At 42.0% G+C, this 20,824-nt stretch overlaps 1 protein-coding gene across 4 annotated transcripts in view; it reads right to left on the bottom strand.

Moving 5' to 3' along the window:
* Positions 1-1,548: 1,548 nt before the first annotated feature.
* The window catches only part of TEX26 (testis expressed 26), a 38,053-nt gene continuing 18,777 nt past the window's right edge, over positions 1,549-20,824 (bottom strand). For all 4 annotated transcript variants that reach the window (XM_064361792.1, XM_064361794.1, XM_064361793.1 and 1 more), the window contains 4 exons: positions 18,008-18,164; positions 11,077-11,253; positions 8,136-8,297; positions 1,549-2,202 (listed from right to left, as the gene is read on the bottom strand). In XM_064361792.1, the coding sequence (XP_064217862.1) occupies positions 2,141-2,202; positions 8,136-8,297; positions 11,077-11,253; positions 18,008-18,164 (558 nt within the window). In that variant the 3' untranslated portion in view covers positions 1,549-2,140. The remainder of the gene's footprint in view (positions 2,203-8,135; positions 8,298-11,076; positions 11,254-18,007; positions 18,165-20,824) is intronic.

The raw sequence follows: 20,824 nt of genomic DNA, 5'->3' as shown, positions 1-20,824 counted from the left end.
TACAATGGCACTCACACGATGATCCAAGTCTTGCCTCCTTGATCTCTTTCTGTATGATTTTCCCTGTCCCCGGCCAACTCACTGTGTATGTGACAACCACTCCACCTTCTTCCACTTCCTAGAACACCAAAATTGTTCCTATCTTAGGGCCCTTGCCTTGTTGTTCTCTAAGCCTGGAAAGGTCTTGCCCCATCACTCCATGTGACTGGCTCCTTCTCCTCTTGAAGTTTCAGCTCAAATAGGAGCCTCTTGGTAGCTCCATTACTATCTTTCACTAGTGCATTATTCCCAACCCCTAAAGCCCTGCCTGGCACATAGTAGGTGCTCAATAAATATTTGTAGACCAAAGGGATACTCATGTATTAGTATTTGGCTCAGGGCCCTGATGGAGTATGGACCTCTGCTTTGGAATGAATGCTGTGCAGACAGTCAGGAAGTCCCACACAGCACACACTGAACCAAGAGAGAGTCCATCTAAAGTTCCTGGGTGGCCACTGCGATAGTTCCAAGCACTCTAAGAAAGGCATAAAGCAGCTCGATACTCAAGTATTGGCCCAGATCTGCAAAGGACATTGGAGTGGGGAGATGCTCAGCTGATAAGTCGAAAACTCCCCCTGTCTAAAGCAGGGATGGTTGGGATATGATTGCCTTGGTATAAAATGGAAGCAGAATATAGGACAGGTCCAAAGCAGGGCTCAAAAAAGAAAAAAACAAACCCCAGAGTAACAACAGCAACAAAATCTTGCTGCCATGGGAAACCTAGAGGGCGAGCTCCTTCTCCACATGAGCCCTGCTGGAGACTGTGTGTGTGTGTGTGTGTGTGTGTTTGCACGTGCACGCACATGCATGCACAAGCGCACAAGCAGAGGATGTAGTGAAAAGTACAATGTGGAATGAGGAAATAAAAGGTATCTTCTCAGTCAGCAGCCGTGGGAGGAACGGGGAAGTAAAAGGTCTTGGGAGCATAGAGATTATATTTTATATATTGGGGGAGAAACCCAAATGTTGTAATGACCATGTGTGATAAAAACTACTAGTATCGTGAAAAACAGTATATTTCCAAAAATAACATTAGAGGAGAAAATGAAGAAAATTAGGAAAAATAAAACTAGAAAGAAAAAACAGCAAATAGCAAGCAAAAATGATACAGAAAACAAAACCCAGTATGTGAAGCATCACAGTTGCTCTGTGCTGGCTAAATTCTCAGAAGTCAAACAGTGTCGTATTAGTCATAAAATAAAAGCCAGGCATAATTTATTTCTAGAAACATACTGAAACAAAGTTACAGAGACAGATTGGAAATGAAGACAAGGACATACTGAGTGAATGCAAGGTAAAACCAAAACCAAATCAGCACCAATAGCAACATTAATATCAATTAAAATGCAATTTAAAGACAAAAAGCATTAACTGCTGAAGATGAATGATATATAATGGGCAATGTTAATCAATGAAGAAGAAGCTCTGCATAAGTGATAAACCCTAATAGAATACAAAATATAGTAACCATATATATAAAGCAAAAAACCCCAGAAATACAAAGGGAAATTGATAGAAATATATTTATTGTGGGAGGTTGCAATATTCTTTCGGAATTGAACAGTCCAAGTCTACAATTAAAGATATAAGGGATTTCAAAAATACAATAAACTAACTTTTCTCTTATATTCATGTAACACACAAATTAATCATATACTTGATTAATGGCATTAAATAAAACTTTAATTTCCCGAAAGCAGATTTTTAAACTTTCCTTCATTCAAAGAAGAGATATGCAATAAAATGATTTTTAAAATCTCGAATTATTGGGAAATTTAAAGTTCTTTTCCACATAATTCCTAGTTCACAGGAGAAATCAAAATTGAAACCACAAATTAAGTATCCAAAAGGGAAAAGAAAAAGACATTATATCAAAACCTATTGGATACACAGTTAAAGCTATGTTCAGGGAAAATTTGTAGCCTTAAGTAATTTTATTATTCAAAAATAAAGCAAAGCAAATTACACAAACTCATGACTATCACAACACACTTGGAGCTATTTGCATCTTATTTTTTGTTGATAATTGAGAAAACGACTAGGAAGGTCCTCGTGCTTCCATTGATTTTCAGATTTTCTTCATTTGAACTATTTTCCCTTTTCATTTCTCCTTTTTGTTAGTGTCACAGTGAGTACAAATAAAGTGATCAAGAATTTGTCTATCTGAATAGTATGAAGAAAAACAGGATGAAAATTTCCATGTAAGTATTTAAATGCTAAATTGAGAAATTCTAGGAAGAAAATATTTGACAGTATTACTAAATACACAAATTTGATAAGAGACCAAAATAATCACAGGCTATTATATTTAATACCTAAGCAGGCACAGTTGTATAATTATTGATTAAGAATAGTAAACTTAATATTCAAGGGATTAGCAAACTTACCGGATAGACACGGATTTTAGAATGAAAGAGGTTTAAGTTTCAGTTGTGTGTTGGCAAGTGTTAGCAAATGATTTAGCCTCCCCACTTCCTCAGCTCCTCATCTTTGAATACAGACAGCAGTACTTACCTTGCACAGATGTTGGAATCAATTAGGGACACTGTGTGTGAAGCACCCAGACAGTGCCTGGCCCATCAAAAACAATAAATGGTCATCTTAGCCTTCTATTACGGGGTCCATAGTAATAAACAGTGATGATAAACAATAGAGATTATTGTTCCAGATTTCACAGAAGCCAGGGCTGTTTTTGTACCCACCGACATTGGTAAGTTTTGCTGTCCTTGAATGGTAAATGTTGACCTTGAGAAGGTCAAGACCTTGAGAAGGCCCTTCAGCTCCCCTCCCTGGCCTCCATTTCCTGATCTGTAACATGAAGGAGTCTTGTCTGGTTCTGAACATCTGTGATTCCCTATTCCTAGTCATATATATACATGCATATATATATATATGTACACACACACATAATATATATATAATACATATACATAATATATGTATGTATACATAACTATTATATATACATACACATATATACATACAAATATATTAAATATGTATGTGTATATATATATATATATTTTTTTTTTAGATGTTGTCTCACTTTGTTGCCCTGGCTGGAGTACAGTGGTGCTATCTCAACTCACTGCAACCTCTGCCTCCCAGATTCAAGCAATTCTGCCTCAGCCTCTTGAGTAGCTGGGATTATAGGCATGCACCATCATGCCTAACTAATTATTGTATTTTTAGTATGATCCCAGACTCCTGACCTCAAGTAATCTGCTTGCCTTGGCCTCCCAAAGTGCTGGGATTACAGGCAGGAGCCACTGCGCCCAGCCCCTAATCATACATATTTTTAATAGTACAGAGTGGAACTGTAAAACTTGTTCACTCCCAGCAGTTATCACCTGTGTAGCCAAATCCAAAAGGGAGTGAAAATACAAGTGATGCTATGCTCATATTCAATGTTCATGTTATCCTGCTCAACATCCCAAATGCCAGTGGAGGTCCATAGATCAGGGATGTCTGCATGTGCAAGTGTGTGTGTGTGTGCGTGTGTGTGTATGTGCATGTGTAAGTGTGTTTGTTCCTGTTTTCTCTTCAATTATGTCTTCATTTATTTGTTTTTGTGATTTCATGTTTAATTCTGAAGCATCCCTACCCTGTTCCATACCTTGTCTCCAGTATTTTTTTAGTTGGTTATACTTTTCATAAAGTGAAATTCACTAATATTTTGTGTACAGTTTGATTAAGAGACATATGCATTACTGTAACCTATGACCACAGGATGATATAGATCATTTCTCCCATCCCAGAAGACCCTTCATGCTCCTTCCCAATCAACACTCCCTACTCCAAGACAGCCACTGTTCTGGTTTCTTTCATCATAGATGAGTTTTTCCTGTTGTAGATCTTCAAATAAATGAAATCATACAGAAGGTATTCTTTTGTGTCTGGCTTCTTTCATTCAGCAGGTTTTTGAGGTTCATACATTTTGTTGTATATATCAATAACTCATTTCTTTTTATTGTTGAGTGGTATTTCATTATGTGAATATATCACAGTTTGTTTATCCATTTTCCTACTGATAGAGATTTGGGTTGCATCCAGTTTGAGGCTATTAAGAATAAAGTGATTATAAACATTCTTGTACATGTCCTTTTGTGGACATACGATTTCCTTTCTCTTGGGCAAATATCCAGAAGCGGAATTTCTGGGTCATGGAGTAGGTATATGTTTAACTTTAGGAGAAGCTGCCAGACCTGTTTCCAAAGCGATTATATTCTTTGATAGCCGGGCACAGTGGCGCATGCCTGTAATCCCAGAAGTTTGGATGGCCAAAGCAGGTAGATCAGTTGAGGTCAGGTGTTCAAGACCAGCCTGACCAACATGGCAAAACCTTATGTCTACTAAAAAAATAAAATAAAATAAAATTAGCTGGGCGTGGTGGTGCACACCTGTAATCCCAGCTGCTTGGGAAGCTGAGGCATGAGAATTGCTTGAACCCTCAAGGCAGAGGTTGCAGTGAGCTGAGATCATGCCACTGAACTCCAGCCTGGGCTACAGAGAGAGATTCTGTCACACACACACACACACACACACACACACACACACACAAAAAACAACAACAACAAAATAATTGTACTCTTCATTCTTTAATATTCCCACCAGTGCTGTGTGGGGTTCTGACTGCTTCCTGTCATTGATATTTGCTATTGTCAGTCTTTCTTATTTGAAGCATTGTCTCTATTACCAAAGAATTTATATTAAAATAAGAAAAAAATCCTTTCTTCTCATAACAGAGATATACAGACACTGTTAATCAAGATTTGCGTGAATTAGTAAAAAAGGATGAGAGTCTGTAAAATTTAATGTCAACTTAACTGTTCAAAAAGGCTATCAGTTGTAAGTCAAATGCTACCTGTCTTTATTAGGTATAAATGCAAATTCATTTCCTCAGGATTTTTGTATACGCTGTTGCTTCTGCCAGGAATGCTCCTGCTTCTCCTTGTCATGCAGATTCATCTTTAAGACTTAAAGGACCCCTCCTCCAGGCAGCCCCTCCTCATCTCCCGTCCACCCACAGGGTTGGGAGTACCCCTCACAGGCTTCTACGTACCCAAAGATTGCTTTGATTACAGAACTCGTGACATTTTAACTATGTGTCTATCTCCTATACCGATAATGAGAAGAAGGATTCCTTATTTATCTTTGTATCAACTGAGCATTAATTGAGTAAATAAATTGATTCTTAGTATTGAAACACAAGCTATGAAGAAATACTTTTTACATGATCATTTGTGGGAGTTTCAGTCGGAGGAAGAGATGGGGCGGGAGCCATAACTGAATAAATTCACAGAAAACTGGGATTCAGATCATTTTACCTTTCAACTGGGGAAAAGTGGACCGATGACTGTCTTTACAAATAGGAAACAGTTGCCCAATGAGTAAGCTTTTGCGTGGTCTGAGGCAGACTCAGAGATTAAAACAATTTTGAAAGTGGAATAGCCACTAAAGATAACTAGTTCAACCTCCTCAAGTTATAAATAAACTGAATACCAAATAGTGGTGACACACAGAGTTAGTGAAAACAAAAGGTTTGCCTTCAGCTCTCTCTCGTTTATGCTTTCACAGCTCTATTTTTTGTTGTATTGGAGTTTTCTCTTTACTGTGTTTCACCCCCCAGCACACACACTGACTCTCTCCCCCACCCCCGCCTCCCACCCAACTTGGTCCATAAGAACAAGCCTGGTCCCTTCTCTCTCTCTCTCTCTCTTTATCTCTCTCCACACCGCCGGTCTCTCCCTCTCTTCCTCTCTCCCTCTCTAAAATGTACCTGTTCTAGGCTCCTATTCCATCAGCTCCTATAACCTATGAGAGATAATCCAGTAAAATAATTTAAGCTGAATTGATAATAATTCTGCCTAACACATCTGCATATGTGGTCAGTCACAAAAGCTCTGTTGTGATGTTCACCAGCTGAAAAGCATCAGTGCCATCCCTGACACTAGAAGATGACAAGAGGTTTTGGGCACAAGAATTCAGGGAGAGCCTTCCATTTGTTTGTCAGCTTCTAACACGGCTGGCAGTGATGCGTGGTCCATTCTACAGCAGAGCTTGGAAAGGGGAGTAAAAACCCATGGGAAGCGGATCCCACATCAGCCCAAGGCAGCACCAAAGAGCAAAGGTCTGGGTCATGAGCCTTCAGGCACGGGCCCCTGGTGCAGCCCTGAGGGAACCAGGAAAGCAGAAGAGCTAAGAAGAAACAAAACCCTAGCTTATTCTAAGTTACTTTGTTGGCTAACAGGTCATGCCTCACCTGTCTAGGGAGGAAAGTCCTATCAGGTGGACAGAGTGTTTTACCTGGAAGATCAGCTTACCCCAGTATTTTGGGAGAATGTAGATCCAAGGCTGCCAGAGAACTTTGAGGAGTTCCTAGTTCACCTTAGGGGGCGCCACTAAGACTTGGATTGTGCCTGACACACAGTAAGAGACAGAGCTGCCTGCAACCACCATGGTTTCCATGGGGGCAGAGGAGTGACAGCTGCATCTGCATTGCAAGTCCCTGGGCAGATGGGAGCATCTGCTTAAGAAAGACAAAAATCCTCTTTCTACAGGGTCCAACAGATGCGGATCCTAAAGGTAAAAAGAGCTCCTTGTAAAATGCAGAGGATGCTTTTATATACAAAATTGAGAACGAGAACAGGCGGGCAGGCTTGAGCTTGCTGCAGAGCTTTGGCTGGGCCCTCTGGGGAGTCTGAGCCAGCGGACCCCCAGGAGCCTCTTGGCTTCCTTCTGAAGTGTCAGACTGGCCCAGAGCCATCTGTGGAGAGCAAGGAGGCATCATGCTCCCTCCCTGTTCCTTTCTCTCAACAGAAAATACGTACTCCTGCCTCAATAGGAGGCAAACACCTGCTTCTTGTACCTCCCTGAAACCCAGCATTCAAGGTCTTAGAAGGGTCTTTAGGTTCTCAGCCCTCAATGTGTAGAGTGGCAAATACTTCGTTTCTACACACACACACACACACACACACACACGCTACTCCCTGTCAGCCTTGCCAACAGTAGGGTTTTAGTTTTTCTTGGGGCAGGAGATCCCCAAAAAAAGAGGGTTTCAGCGAGGATTGCAGAGGTGCAAGCTCTTCTGATTGTGGCTGGGGACAGCACCTGGGGACCCAGGAGAGTCAGACAAGAGACAGAGAGCCCTCGGAGGGATCCCACATGGCTGATGGAAGTCCCAAGCTCATTACAGAGCACACAGTAAGTTAGCAGCCCCCAAATAGCCTAGAGCACAAAATGGGGTAAAGAAAATGATCACTTGGGTACAGAAATAAGCAGTAGACCCCTATTGCTATTTGATTTTTACTTCCTTCTATAACAGTTTGTATGCTCTATAATGTATGTGATACATTAGTTGGCATATGAATATATATTATATAAAGTTTTACATCTGCATTAGGTGATGTGCTCACAAATGAGGAGGAATGGGGGGGTGTGAGCCCTCACGTAGGATGCTGAGAGACAGCTGCAGGAAGAGCTCTGTTTCCTTTCCTCAAGCTCTCTTAGTCTCTGAGTTGACATTTTACACACTCTCGGTTAAACTGGCCAGTTGCCCCTAAGATGCTCCCAAATCAATTTCAGTCACTTGGCTACAAACTAGGATAAGTCTTTGTCATGTGGAGTGAAGCCACATCAATGGCATTTGCTCCCTTTGAGAGAGTGATATATAGAGATTCTCTTGTACCTTAAAAAGCCTGTCACAAAAATGTACCAGCAAACAGAAAATAAAGATTAGACAAAACACAGCAAAATAGTGCGATTATACAAACACCCAGAGGAGAAATCAATTAGCTCTAAGAAAAAGAAGAGTCATCCTGGAGCAATTCAACCACAGGCAAAATGAGATCAGGAATGAGTGAAAAGCTGTATGTCTCTTTTTTAATAAGTGGGGATATAGTCACTGGGGTCTCCTTAACGGAAAATATCTTTTCAGTGGATTGAGGTTTGCACAACACTGAGATGTTTTATCTCTGAGGCTGTGCTTTCCCTTTTTGTGGGCATTCGACTCCAGTGGCTACAAGTTGGAACAGTTTATATTTGGCAAAAGCAATGTATTATGATTTGTAAGCACATGAAATAAGACCTCATCTTACCTTTGTAGGAAACACTCTGAAGGTACTTTTTGACTTGAGAGGAAGTGAATGAGTTTAAAAGCATTAAGAAATCCAGGTAGGTTCTGTCGTCGTCGCTTTGGTATGTGGTCTGCTTCTTCATATGCTCTTGGTTCCTTAGGTAGCTGTGCAGCACAGAGGGCACTACAGAAACGCACAGGAGAGGAGAGGCTCAGGGGCTGGTACCCAAGCACGGCAGTCTTGCCCTTATTGTTTAAAAATGACCCTGAGGCCAGGTGCGGTGGCTCACGTCTGTAATCCCAACACTTTGGGAGGCCGAGGCAGGCATTTCACGAGGTCAGGAGTTTGAGACTAGCCTGGCCGATATGGTGAAACCCCATCTCTACTAAAAATACAAAAAAAAAAAAAATTAGCCAGGTGTAGTGGTGCGTGCCTTTAGTCCCAGCTACTCGGGAGGCTGAGGCAGAAGAATCACTTGAACCCGGGAGGCGGAGGTTGCAGTGAGCTAGGATCATGCCACTGCACTCCAGCCTGGGCGACAGAGTAAGACTCTGTCTAAAAAAAAAAAAAAAGTGAAGAAAGAAAATGACCCTGACAGCCCTGATCCCAGCTTTGAGCTCAGGCAGTGTCCTTCATGATGCTAGACACTAAGCCTCTGTATTAGATCAATTCTTCCAATGACTATAGCTACGAAGAGCTGCGGAGATTCCCGGCCTGTTGCTGCTGAAAGTGGCAGTGATGGGAGACGATGACCAGAAGAGTGACTTTGACCATCACTTTCAGAAGAGAAGTTTTCCCTGAACTTGACTCTTATGCAGGTCAGTGTGTTATGATGGTGAAGGAAACTGAAATATTTCACCCCAAAATACACTTCTCTGGTGTACTTTGAGATGGCTGTTGAAAAGTCCTGCCAACTGCATTAGCCCTGCGAAGTTGTCTTTGAGAATGGGGTGACCTGCATCCATAGGGAATCTGCACTGATGCAGCCCGGCTTTCTAAGGCCTTTCCTTGTCTGGATCTAAGAAACATTAACTAAGATTGGACTTTATAGGTCTAAAACCTTTACCATCATTCTCTCTGGGGGCTGCTACCATTGAACAAGACCACCTTGGCTAGTCAGGCCTCCTCTTCTCCCCTCCGCCCCATAACTTGTTTAGCCAGCTCTTTCTGTAACCTCAGGATGGTATAAAAGCATCAAACCTCCCGTCATTTCTTTGAGTTCTTATATTTTGCTTGACTCCCATGCATGTTAATAAATTTGTATGCCTTTCCTCCTTTTAATCTGACTTTTTTCAGTTGATTTTTCAGCAAACCTTCAGAGGGTAAAGAGGAAGTTTGCCTTTGGTGGCTACGATGGTGATGTTCACTGTCTGCTTAATAACCAAAGGTCCTCATGGAAGTTTCTTTTTCTTTCAGGACATCTCCTGTGCACATTTCAGACAGCACAGTAAGGGATCTCCTTCCAGGGACCTAGGCATCTTCAGATGAGCATTTTGGAATAATGATGGTGTTTATAGTCATCACTCATTGTCCATTTGGACTAATGGGGGTATGAGGTGCAGGCAATACCCAAATCACTTATATTTGATTATGAATATTGCTCATTTAACGTGAGTTCTGATATTCAAGAAATGATCATGAAAAACCTAATAAAATCATGATGCAAAAACGAAATTTTCACAACTTGCTCAATCTTTTTTTCTTTTTCCTTTTTTTGGGACACAGTCTCTCTCTGTCACCCAGGCTGGAGTGCAGTGGTGCAATTTCAGCTTACTGCAACCTCTGCCTCCCGGATTCAAGCAATTCTCCTGCCTCAGTCTCCCGAGTAGCTGGGACTGCATGCGCGTGCCACCACGCCCAACTAATTTTTTGTATTTTTAGTAGAGATGGGGTTTCAACATGTTAGCCAGGATGGTCTCGATCTCTTGACCTCGTGGTCTCGATCTTTTGACCTCATGATCCGCCTGTCCCTGCCTTCCACAGTGCTGGGATTACAGGTGTTAACCACTGCACCCAGCCCCAATTTTTAAACCTTAAGAACACCTTCCAGCTCCAGGTGTCCCCTTTAAAGCATTATTGGCCAAATAGAGGGACCAGACTGGTGAGAGGATTTGATGTTATACCCTTAGAAGAGTGTTTGTAGGGCCTGGAAATACTTTAACTGGAAAAGACTTCGAAGGCATATGATAAGGTTTTCACAGAATAACAGATTTATAATAACGAACATCCATGGGAAGAAACGGAACCAGTGGCTAGAAGTTCAGCAGGAATATTACAGCTGCTCCAGCTTCTAAACAGACCGCGAAGGGGACGAGGCTACGCTGAAGTGGATATGCAGGGGCAGTGTCACCCCTTGGCAAGGATGGAGTCAGGAAGATTCACACACAACATGAGGCTCTGGACGAGGTAATTTCTAGACTACCTTCTAACCCAAGGTGCTAAGTGTCAATTCTTTGATTATTGTCTCAAGTGCTACTTGTTCTCAACTCCATGCCAGGAATGAATCACGTCTCAGACTAACACCAAGTTTTCTGCTTAATTAGTAGCTCGGAGGTGGCTTGGTCATGGAATTTTAAGAAACTTTCGAGGGATGCACATGTGGATACACTTCCAGTAGGAGGCTGAGACGAAACTGGTTTCCTACCTCACCTCTTTCTGTCACTTTACAGCAACTGCATCCTTCCTCTCATTCTATAAGGAGGAAGTATCTCCTAATCCTCACCACTGCCTCTTCCCAGCAGGGATCACACTCAGTTCATGGCCTAAGCAGTCAGTCATCTTCTGAAATCTGCTGGCTCCCTGGGTTCCAGGTTGGGAGCTGCAGCGACCAGGTTCTGATTTTATGCCAGGATCCCCAGCTTTCTCTGTGACTATTACCAAATGGGCTACTAGTGCATTGAGAAGTCCTGGAGCCAGGGTTTGGGATCTATGAGGCTGTTTTAGAAGCTGCGGTTGTACTCACCTATACCCTGAGAAGCAACGGGCAAGCTTGCGTAGCATCCATATTTGAAACTGAAATCCTGAAGCTTGGGAATTTTAGCTGGAATTTGGTAATTCCTTCGGAATTCGATGTCTGGAGGTTGGGGAAGGAACTTTTTCCATTCCAGAGACAGGTGAGAACTTTTCGTAATCTTCTGAGCTGGGATCGGGTGGAAATGGAAGGCAATACTTACTCCTTGTGAGCAATTTCTAAGTAGCTCTGCATCCCACCTTGCCTCTGGCAGGAACTTCCAATTTATCACACTAAAAACCCACTCTTGTTGTATTTAGAGGTCCAGTCAATGTGCTCTGTATCAACACCTCAATGAAGAAATAATTTTATCAGTCACAGGAGGTATGTGCTCAAATGAATGAACACTTTGATGAAGAAATAATTTTCTTTATCAGTCACATGAATGAACACTTCGATGAAGAAATAATTTGCTTTATCAGTCACAGGAAGTATATGCTTAAATGATCAGAAGTAGTTTCTAGTGAATATATTTTTAAGTCACGAGTCTGCTCAGTGGGCACAGAAGACACTGATCACTCCACTAGGTCTGTCTAGTTCCTGGGGCAGAGGGGGGTATCAAAGACATTTTGGATAGGGCCAGGGTTGCCATTTTATAAAACATGAGATGCCCAGTGAAATTTGAATTTCAGATAAATAATGATTTTTTAGTGTAAATACTTTCTATCTACTGCATATCATTATTCAAATTTAACTGGGTGTCCCATAGTTTTATTTGCTTAATCTGGCAGCCCGAGATGAGGTGGTGTATATCATCCTCGTTACCTGGGAAAAATAAAAAAAATTTTTTTTAAATATAAAAACTGGAAACTTATCCCTTACTGATGGAGGGTTAGATAACACTGCTGGCATTAGTAGATAGTACCACTATAATTTCTTTGAAATATCTCTGCTAAAACATATTCATTAAATATCTATGAAGCACTGAAGCCAGTGTTACAAACATTATCAGATTTACAGAGGCAAGAATCACAATCCATCTCACTTAGAATGAGTTTATTCCTGATTCTTGCTACAAAGCCTTAGTTCAGAGGCATATCATATAACACCATCTTTATTCAGAAGGACAAAGATGTCAAAAACATAGGTTTCATGAGCAATGTCCGAACAGTGCAAATTACAATCGACACTGAACTCAATTCTCTTCCAGATTAGTTTTCCAATAAATCTTTTCAAAATAAATCCTAGTACACATTGTATATCAAACCATTTATAGTGGTACCTACTGATATAGATTTTATATCAAAGGATATATAATTGCATCTACTGGTATCTGAGAGCATTTTTATATCAATTTTAAAAAAATGATTTCTGTTTAGACCAACAGAGGAGGAGAAGGTTCTAGTACATGTTGCCTCTTACTTTAGAAAACTCAGGAAGAGAGGACATGGGTATCAGTAGCCCTCATAATGACCTCATAAACCGCAGACACAGAAGACAGGTTATAGAGGGGAGGAGTTTGTGGGGCTCAAAATCAGGACACCCCTTAAGATATTTTGGAAAACCATCTGGCACTGTTCCTGTAACTTCCGTCTATAACTTAGTGCTATGATTCAAATGTGTCCCTGCAAAAGCAAACTTAATCCCTATTGCAACAATGTTGGGAGGTGGGGCCTACTGGGAGGTGTTTGGGTCATGGGCACTCTGCCCTTATGAGTGGATTAATGCTGTTATTGAGGAGAGATACAAATGTGGAGGTCTTCAGGATAGTTGTTCTACAGAGGAATCAGAAACTCTAATTGTTAGAGCCAAACAGAAAAATGACCAAAGAGAAGGATCAAAGAAATAGGGGGAAAACAGGAGCGTATGACAACACAGAAGTGCAAGGAGAACAGTGGTTCAAGAGAGAGCAGAAACCACAGTTAACGATGCTCAAAGGTTGGGTAAGATGCAAATGGAAAAATCTCCACTGAAGGTCATTGCAGACCTTGAAAGGAGCAGTTCAGTGAATGGTGGGGGCAGACACAAGTTTGGAAGGGATTGAAAAGTAAAAGGGTTAGCAGTGCTTCCCATTAAATTCTTGATTGTATCCATGCATTTAGGATCCTCTATCCCCAAACTCCATCAGAATGATCATAGATTTGAAACGTTAATACATTTTTAGAAAATGGGAAGCAAATGTAGATGTGGCAACTGAATGAGCAAAGTAGAGGCAGCTGAAGCCTAGATGATGTGAGAGGGGAGCAGCAAAGAAGTGAACTATGTAACCCACAGTACAGAACACCTGCAGGCTCAAGCGTACAGGTACAGCGGAGGACAGGGAGAGAGGCTCAGGGCTGAACACAGACACTTGGCTGAAAACGTGGATACCAAGTGGCTCCCTGGATCACCTTCATAAGCCCGTGTAGTCATGTGACTATTTCTTCCAAACCAGAAGTTTATTCTCTGCAAAACTGAACCAAAGAAGCTCTGGACTGAGGGGCACCAGGCACAGTAAAAGGTGAGTGGAGTGAGATGCTTGACTGAAAAAAGAGGGGTCAGTGAAAGTCTGCACATCAGCCAGGAAGATCCCAACCCCTTGCTCCCCCAATCCTGCTTTCAGAATGCCAACAGTCAGTCAGAACTACCTCTCTGGAGAGACGGATCCACAAATAATGGCATTTAGGGATATCTCCCCACAAAAGATAGCTCACCCTCTAATCACCTAAGTCAAGTACCAGCTATCAAGCCACATCTCTGCACATAGTTTTTAATTATGTTTGAGTACCTCCTTTGTAGATTTTGTGAGCCCTGGAGTTCAATATTTTGTGTGTACCCACTTTAAGAAAAAGAAGAGTCTACAAGAGTGAAACGAGTTTTATTAGCTTTATAATAAATCTGCCTCTGCTGCCTTGCAAATATGGACAATCAAAGTTTCATTAGACCATTAAGACACTCAGAGAAAAATAAAAACAATGCAAGGAACAGATGAAAATGTGGAAAGTTAAGTATATCATAAATATCTTAAAATTCATGAGAATTACCACATCTATAAAATAAGAACAGAACGCTGTTTTAAAAAACTAATTGGAGAGAGGAAGAAAGAGAGCTTAGAAATTAAAAATATGAGACCTGTAATAAAATTTAATAGAAGAGCTAGATTAAAAATGAAGTTTTCAGCCAGGTGCGGTGGCTCATGTCTGTAATCCTAGCACTTTGGGAGGCTGAGGCAAGTGGATTGCCTAAGCTCAGGAGTTCAAGACCAGCCTGGACAACATGGTGAAACCCTGACTCTATTAAAAATACAGAAAAATTAGCCAGGCCTGGTGGTGCGTGCCTGTAGTCCCAGCTACTGGGGAAGCTAAGTCACGAGAATTGCTTGGATCCGGGAGGCAGAGGCTGCAATGAGCCAAGATCACACAACTGCACTCCAGCCTGGTGGAGACTCTGTCTCCATGAAAAACAAACAAACAAACAAACAAAGTAAAGATGTTTCCAAATAAACAGAACAAAAATGCAAAGAGAAAGAAGCTGGAGAAAAAAGGTAAGGTAATTCAAGTCTCAATCCAACTATCCAGTAGCTTCCTAAGAAAGGGTGTGTCGAAGGAACTTTTAAAAGTATATTCTTGTCAATCTGGAAATGTCTTTTTTTCTTAATTACATTTGCTTGATAGTTTGGCTGGATATAGAATTTTAGGTAGGAAATCACTTCCCTTCAATGCATTTTTCCAAATGTCTTCTAGCATCCAGGATTTCTATGTAGAAGACAGATGCCATTTTAATTTCTGATCCTTTTTTATGTTATCCCCTGGAAACTCTGAAGATCTCTTCATTCCTGACATGCTGAAATTCTACTCTTACATGCATTACTCATAGTCTTTTGCCATTCATTGTGTCAGGCATTCAGGGGCCCTTTCAATCTAGAAACTCTGAGAATTGTTTCCTGCATTAGTCCTTTAACATTTTTCTCTCCTCTCTGTTCTCTGTTCTATTCTGTCATTGTGTTTGGAAAAAATTTTGGTAAGTGTACAACAAAGTATGGAAAAAAATAGTGTCAGACATGTAGAAAACTGAGCACATGGAGAAAAACAATGATTAATTCTGGTAAAAATAAAAGAAAGCAACAAGCAAAGGAAATAATCATGAAATACAACTTGGTTCAGTGACCTGTGATTACATGATACTCATGTAATCACAGTATGTCATATCATAATACACACACTAGCAATTGAATTTAACAAGAAATCTGTAATATAATGATATTGACATGATGGATGGAGGACCAGTGAGACAGAGTTACAGGACAACCAAATCCTCAACTACCAAAACGGAAGTCAGTAATGTCTAAAATTCATGAGTGAAGGAATAGCAATAGAAGCATTTTTTTTTTTTTTTTTTTTGAGACGGAGTTTCGCTCATTACCCAGGCTGGAGTGCAATGGCGTGATCTCGGCTCACCGCAACCTCCGCCTCCTGGGTTCAGGCAATTCTCCTGCCTCAGCCTCCTGAGTAGCTGGGATTACAGGCACGCGCCACCATGCCCAGCTAATTTTTTGTATTAGTAGAGACGGGGTTTCACCATGTTGACCAGGATGGTCTTGATCTCTTGACCTCGTGATCCACCTGCCTCGGCCTCCCAAAGTGCTGGGATTACAGGCTTGAGCCACCGCGCCCGGCCAGAAGCATATTTTTAAAAAATCACATAAGAAGACATAGTTAACCAGACTGAAACTGATTACCACTGAGGGATATGAGTAGGGGTGAAGTGGAGTAGGTCAAAGAACTGCTGTTATTTCTTTATAAGTCCCTGAGTAATTGTTTGGGTGTATGCATACATGAGTTTAATAGAAGTACATTTTAATTTTTAAAAACTGTAAATAAGAAGTTAGGAATTCAGAACAGCAATGTATAAACTGACTCTTAAAGGAATGTTAGCTGGGAAGGAGCTGGTTCTAACAAGAGAAGCCAGATCGCCTGGGTCCAAATCCTAGACCCCACCAGACCCGAGCTGGGCAACCTGGCATGGTACTCAACCACACTGAGTTTTAGATCCTCCTTTTTGATTGGAGGTCATAACTTCAAAGGTTGTGAAGATTAAACGTGTTCATTTATGAAAAGCCAGGGGCTTAGTAAATGTTGGCAGTTTGTGAAGGGAAGTGGAGAAATAAACAGGAGCTAAAAGAAGAGATGGGGTGGAGGGGAGGCTCTGTTTTTGTTTTCATTTGGAACATGCTAGATGGGATATACTACAGTCAAGGTGCATGCCAGTGGGATGGGATTAATGCTTTAGAGATGGAGGAATGATGCTGGAGAACAGCCAGAGAACTGGAAAGGTAAACTCGTTCGGGGGCGGGAGACAGACGCACAGCTCACAGGGATTGATGGTTCTGTTGGGGCAGGAAGGGGCACGTAGAATGAGGGTGGAGACACACAGGCCTTGAGAGATGCCTAGGGCCCTCTGCACTCCCTGGTTTGTGTTCAGAGCCTACAGGGCAGCCAGCCTTCCTCAGCTGTCGTTGGGTGTCATTATTTTTTCACCAAAAGGCAGGAGAACACCAATGCTCCAACTGCCATTTTGTCACAGGGCTTGGAGTTGTGCACCAGAGTGCGTCGAGTGACTTAAAGAGAGGTTTCCTTCTTTGAGTTTAAAAGTATAATCAATTTTCATGAATTCTCAATGAAGTAAATTTCCTGCTGATAAGAAAGAACAAAATGGCATCCAATCACCAAATATGTCATTTCTGGAAAATGTGTTGGTATAGATGGAATTCATTTTTGATGCCCTGAGACATGGGAGCTATGATGTCATCTCTACCTATCCTACAGAAAACCAGTCAAAGGTATTCTCAGCCACAGAGCCCTAAGGGCAGAGTCAGGTGAAAAAGAGAGAATATAGATTCTCACAGGGGAATCTGCACAGCAGAGTTCCCATCCCAGGACACATGTGCTCTTCCAGGAAGCAGGACGAACAGCATGCTGGACTTCTCACCTCTGACAAGTGAGAGAATAAAACGGCCCTCACTTCACCCTCTCGTGGTTTTCTTCTTAACTACAGAAGACAGCAGCAACCCATCTGCACGGAACTCCAAGGCAGACTCGTTACTCCCTTATGCCTGACATCTGGCAGTCACTCTTCCCTATCATTCATTCCTTTGTTCAACCAATATTTATTTTCATCACCTGTGATAAGCCAGGCACTGGGATGGGTGCTGGTGGCACCATGTATGCCAAAGAGCCACAGACCCTGCCCTGGAAGTGGCTCATTTGCTGACTGAAGTGCCCGTGCTGCCACCTTGCAGATCCTGCCTCTGCCTGCACTGCCCCAGCCATGTGTCAAGCCACCTCACTCCTCTCTGTGCTGCTCTCACAGCCTCCTCCTCCCTGCTGCCTCCTGAAGGGCCATCTCCGTTCTTCACTCTGCAGCCAGTGTGAGGCTTCTAAAAGCCAACATCGGAATTGTGTCACTACCTTAATAAAACCTCTTAATTGCTTCTGGAATCAACTTCAAACTCTTTAGTATGCCCTGCAGGGCCCTTCCAGACTGGGTGCTCTCTGGCCACGCTGGTCTCCTCCCTTAACTCTCCCTTTGCCCTTTACTGCTTTATCTTGGTGAAGCTCTTCTGGTTCCTAAAATGTTCCTCCAGGCCTTCAATCCTGCGGCAGCACTCTCTACTACCTCTCCGCCTGGCTAATTCCTCTTCATCTTTTGGGCCAGGCAGGGAAGGCTTTCCTAATCCCCACCCCACACTAGGTTGGATGTCCTCCCATATGCCCACAGCTACCTGCATTTTCCACAAGGTGCACCTTTTTATACTTGATGGTTTTTATTTGCAAAGTTGCCTAGACTTTGAGTTCCTTGGGGGTGAAGAACAGACCCATGCTGCTAACCACCGCAACTTCAGTGCCTACCACATGACCCCAGGGAAAAAAAACAAACAAAAAACCCCACAAAAAACCATGTTTACCTTTCGCTCTGTCCACAAAGTCTCTCTTAGTAAGGGAAATAAACTGATTTGATAGTGCCTGGTTAACTTCTTTCATTGAAGCAGGGATTTTCCAAGGGAGGCAGTTCCTTAGTGTCCTCTTTTGTTGACAGTGAGGTAGTGTCCACAGGAAAATGTCCTATCAATGGAAACACAATTTTCAAGAAAATCCATATGGGTTCACCTAATGGGATCAATAATCTGAGTGTCTGTGTGCACATATTCTTCAGAATCCTTTACACCCAACTGCCACGGCAGGTACATGGATGCAGAGAGCCAGTCAACAGGAGCCGTTCGTTGACCTAGCTGAAACAGAGGTTCCGTGCATTTCTTTGACTTTTCACACTGAAAATGAGAGAATGAGATTGAAAACTTCCACAAGTTGTGCTTCCAACCAGAAGTCTCCTACAGATAAGACCAGGGGAAGAGAAACCCCATGTCAATTCTAGTTCTGGCCAGACATTCCCAAGGAGTGCAGGCAGTGGCTGCTTTCCCCTTGGGAGCCCCTGAGGAAAACCCCCTCATGTGCAGAGGACCCAGCAACTTTCTGAAGGACAGCAAGGGGCGGGCACTCTCTTCTCATCTCCAGAGAGATTTCAAGATGATAAAACTTGAAGCCTCCACCTTCTCTTGCCAACGTCCCTCTTTCCCATGATCTTGCTTCCTATTTCCCTGAGAAAACTGAAGCCACCAGAAAAGAACCTCCACAGCCCAGCAACCATGTCCCAGCCACCACACCTGCACTGGCACATGCTGTGATGGGAGGGGAGCCGGCAGGTGCTCCCAGCAAGGCCCAGCCCCACCTGCAGCACTAGATCCCTCTCTACTGAGTCCACTCCAGCAAATCGTCCAACAATCCTCGCTTCACTCTTGCAACTTGAATCTCTCCCGCTCTGCTAGGTCATTGCTATCAATGTCTAAGCATGTGTTTATTTCTCCTATCTTAAAAAGAAAACGCTCTCTTCACTCCACTTTCCCTTCTAGTTACTAAGCTATTCCTCCATTTCCCTTTGCACCAAAATTCTTCAAAATAGGTATACTCACTGTCCCAAATGTGTCTTTTAAATCCCTTTTAGTTTTCAAGTTCCCTCTTGATTCCCTTCTTTCCCTCATAATTTATCAACTGGAAAAACCAATAGATAAGAGTATGATTTATCTACTGAAGAAGCCATTTGATGTGCAGAGGTGAGGTCCCCGCAGTCTGGATTTTGTTGATTGCATACTCGTTTATTGTTTAACAAGTTCCTCTGTCCCCTGTATTTCCTGCAAATTGGCGGGTGGATCCAGAAACTCAAACTCACTACACTAGAAGTCAAGCTTGTCCAACCCAAGGCCCCAGCCAGGATGGCTTTGAATGTGGCCCAACACAAATTCATAAACTTTCTTAAAACATTATCAGATTTTTTTTTTGCAAATTTCTTTTTTTTAAAGCTCGTCAGCTATCATTAGTGTTAGTGTATTTTATGTGTGGCCCAAACCAATTCTTATTCTTCCATTTAGCCCAGAGAAGCCAAAAGATTAGACACCCCTGAATAAATGATGTTTCACAAGGCTGTAGGAAGCAGATAATATATGGTTGTTTTTCTTGTGTAATGTTAGCAGCTGCTGATATTCAATGCCTGGGTTAATTGAGGCTGCCGTCTGGTATGTGAACACTTATTGGCTGAGAACACACAGGACAGTCTGCCACACTAGCTGTCATTGGTTGTGAACAAGACAGTTGGCCACACTAGCTCTCATTGGTTGAGAGCCTTCGCGAGCACTCAGAGGAAGGGAAAATTATATGGTCATGTGTTTGTGGATGTACACATACAGTATAATATTATATACATACAGTATAATATTGTAATCAACTCTTTTACATTAATTTAAAAATGTTAAGGATGACCAAGCCCAGTGTCTCATGGCTGTAATCCCAGAGCTTGGGAAGGCTAAGGTGGAAAGAATGCTTGAAACCAGGAGTTTGAGACCAGCCTGGGGAACAGACTTAGGCCCCAGCTCTACAAAAAATAAAAAATTAGCTGGGTGTGAGAGCATGCACATGTACTTCCAGCTACTCTGGAGGCTGAGGTGGGAGGATCACTTGAGTTCAAGAGTTCGAGGCTGTAGTGGACTCTGATTGTGCCACTGCACTTCACCCTGTGCAACAAAGCAAGATCTTGTCTCTAATATATACAATTATATGTAATAATACATATGTTAGAGACATGTATTAAATATAAATGATTTATTAAGTAGATAATTTATATATATATATTTTTTAAGAGACGGGAGTTTTATGTGTATATCTCCAGGAGACATATACATATGTGTGTGTGTGTGTGTGTGTGTGTATGTATAAATCTATCTATCTATCTATATACATATATTTCAGGGTTGAATAGGTTATAATGAATGAGTGGCACAAGGAATCAAATGGAATTGGCTATATGTGTACATTCTAATGACTCCCAAGTCCATATGTCCAGCTCATCTTTCCCCCATGAGCTCCAGACCTGTCTGTTCAACTGCCTGTTGGACATCAACCAACATGTCTTCAACTAAAACTACATTGTTCCCTCAATACCCTTCTCCACCAAACCTAGTCCTCCACCACGTTTCAGCTCAGTAAACAACATCTGCACACACCAGGCTGTCCAAGTCAGAAGCTGAACATTCTACTTTCCTCTTCCTTATCCTTCACATCCTTTTAGTCATCAAATCCTGTCCATTCTACCACCTTATCATCTATTGAATGCATCAAGGTGGCTCCATCCCAAGTGATCCCATCCCAGGTGGCAGTCAAGTAAATGAAACCCT

The sequence above is a fragment of the Aotus nancymaae genome, unplaced genomic scaffold, assembly GCF_030222135.1.
Source record: "Aotus nancymaae isolate 86718 unplaced genomic scaffold, 86718_ANA_hifiasm-v0.15.2.pri h1tg000043l, whole genome shotgun sequence".
Classification (NCBI taxonomy): Eukaryota; Metazoa; Chordata; class Mammalia; order Primates; family Aotidae; genus Aotus; species Aotus nancymaae.
The sequence above is the reverse complement of the archived record's forward strand: the minus strand, read 5'-3'. Positions and strand labels throughout refer to the sequence as shown.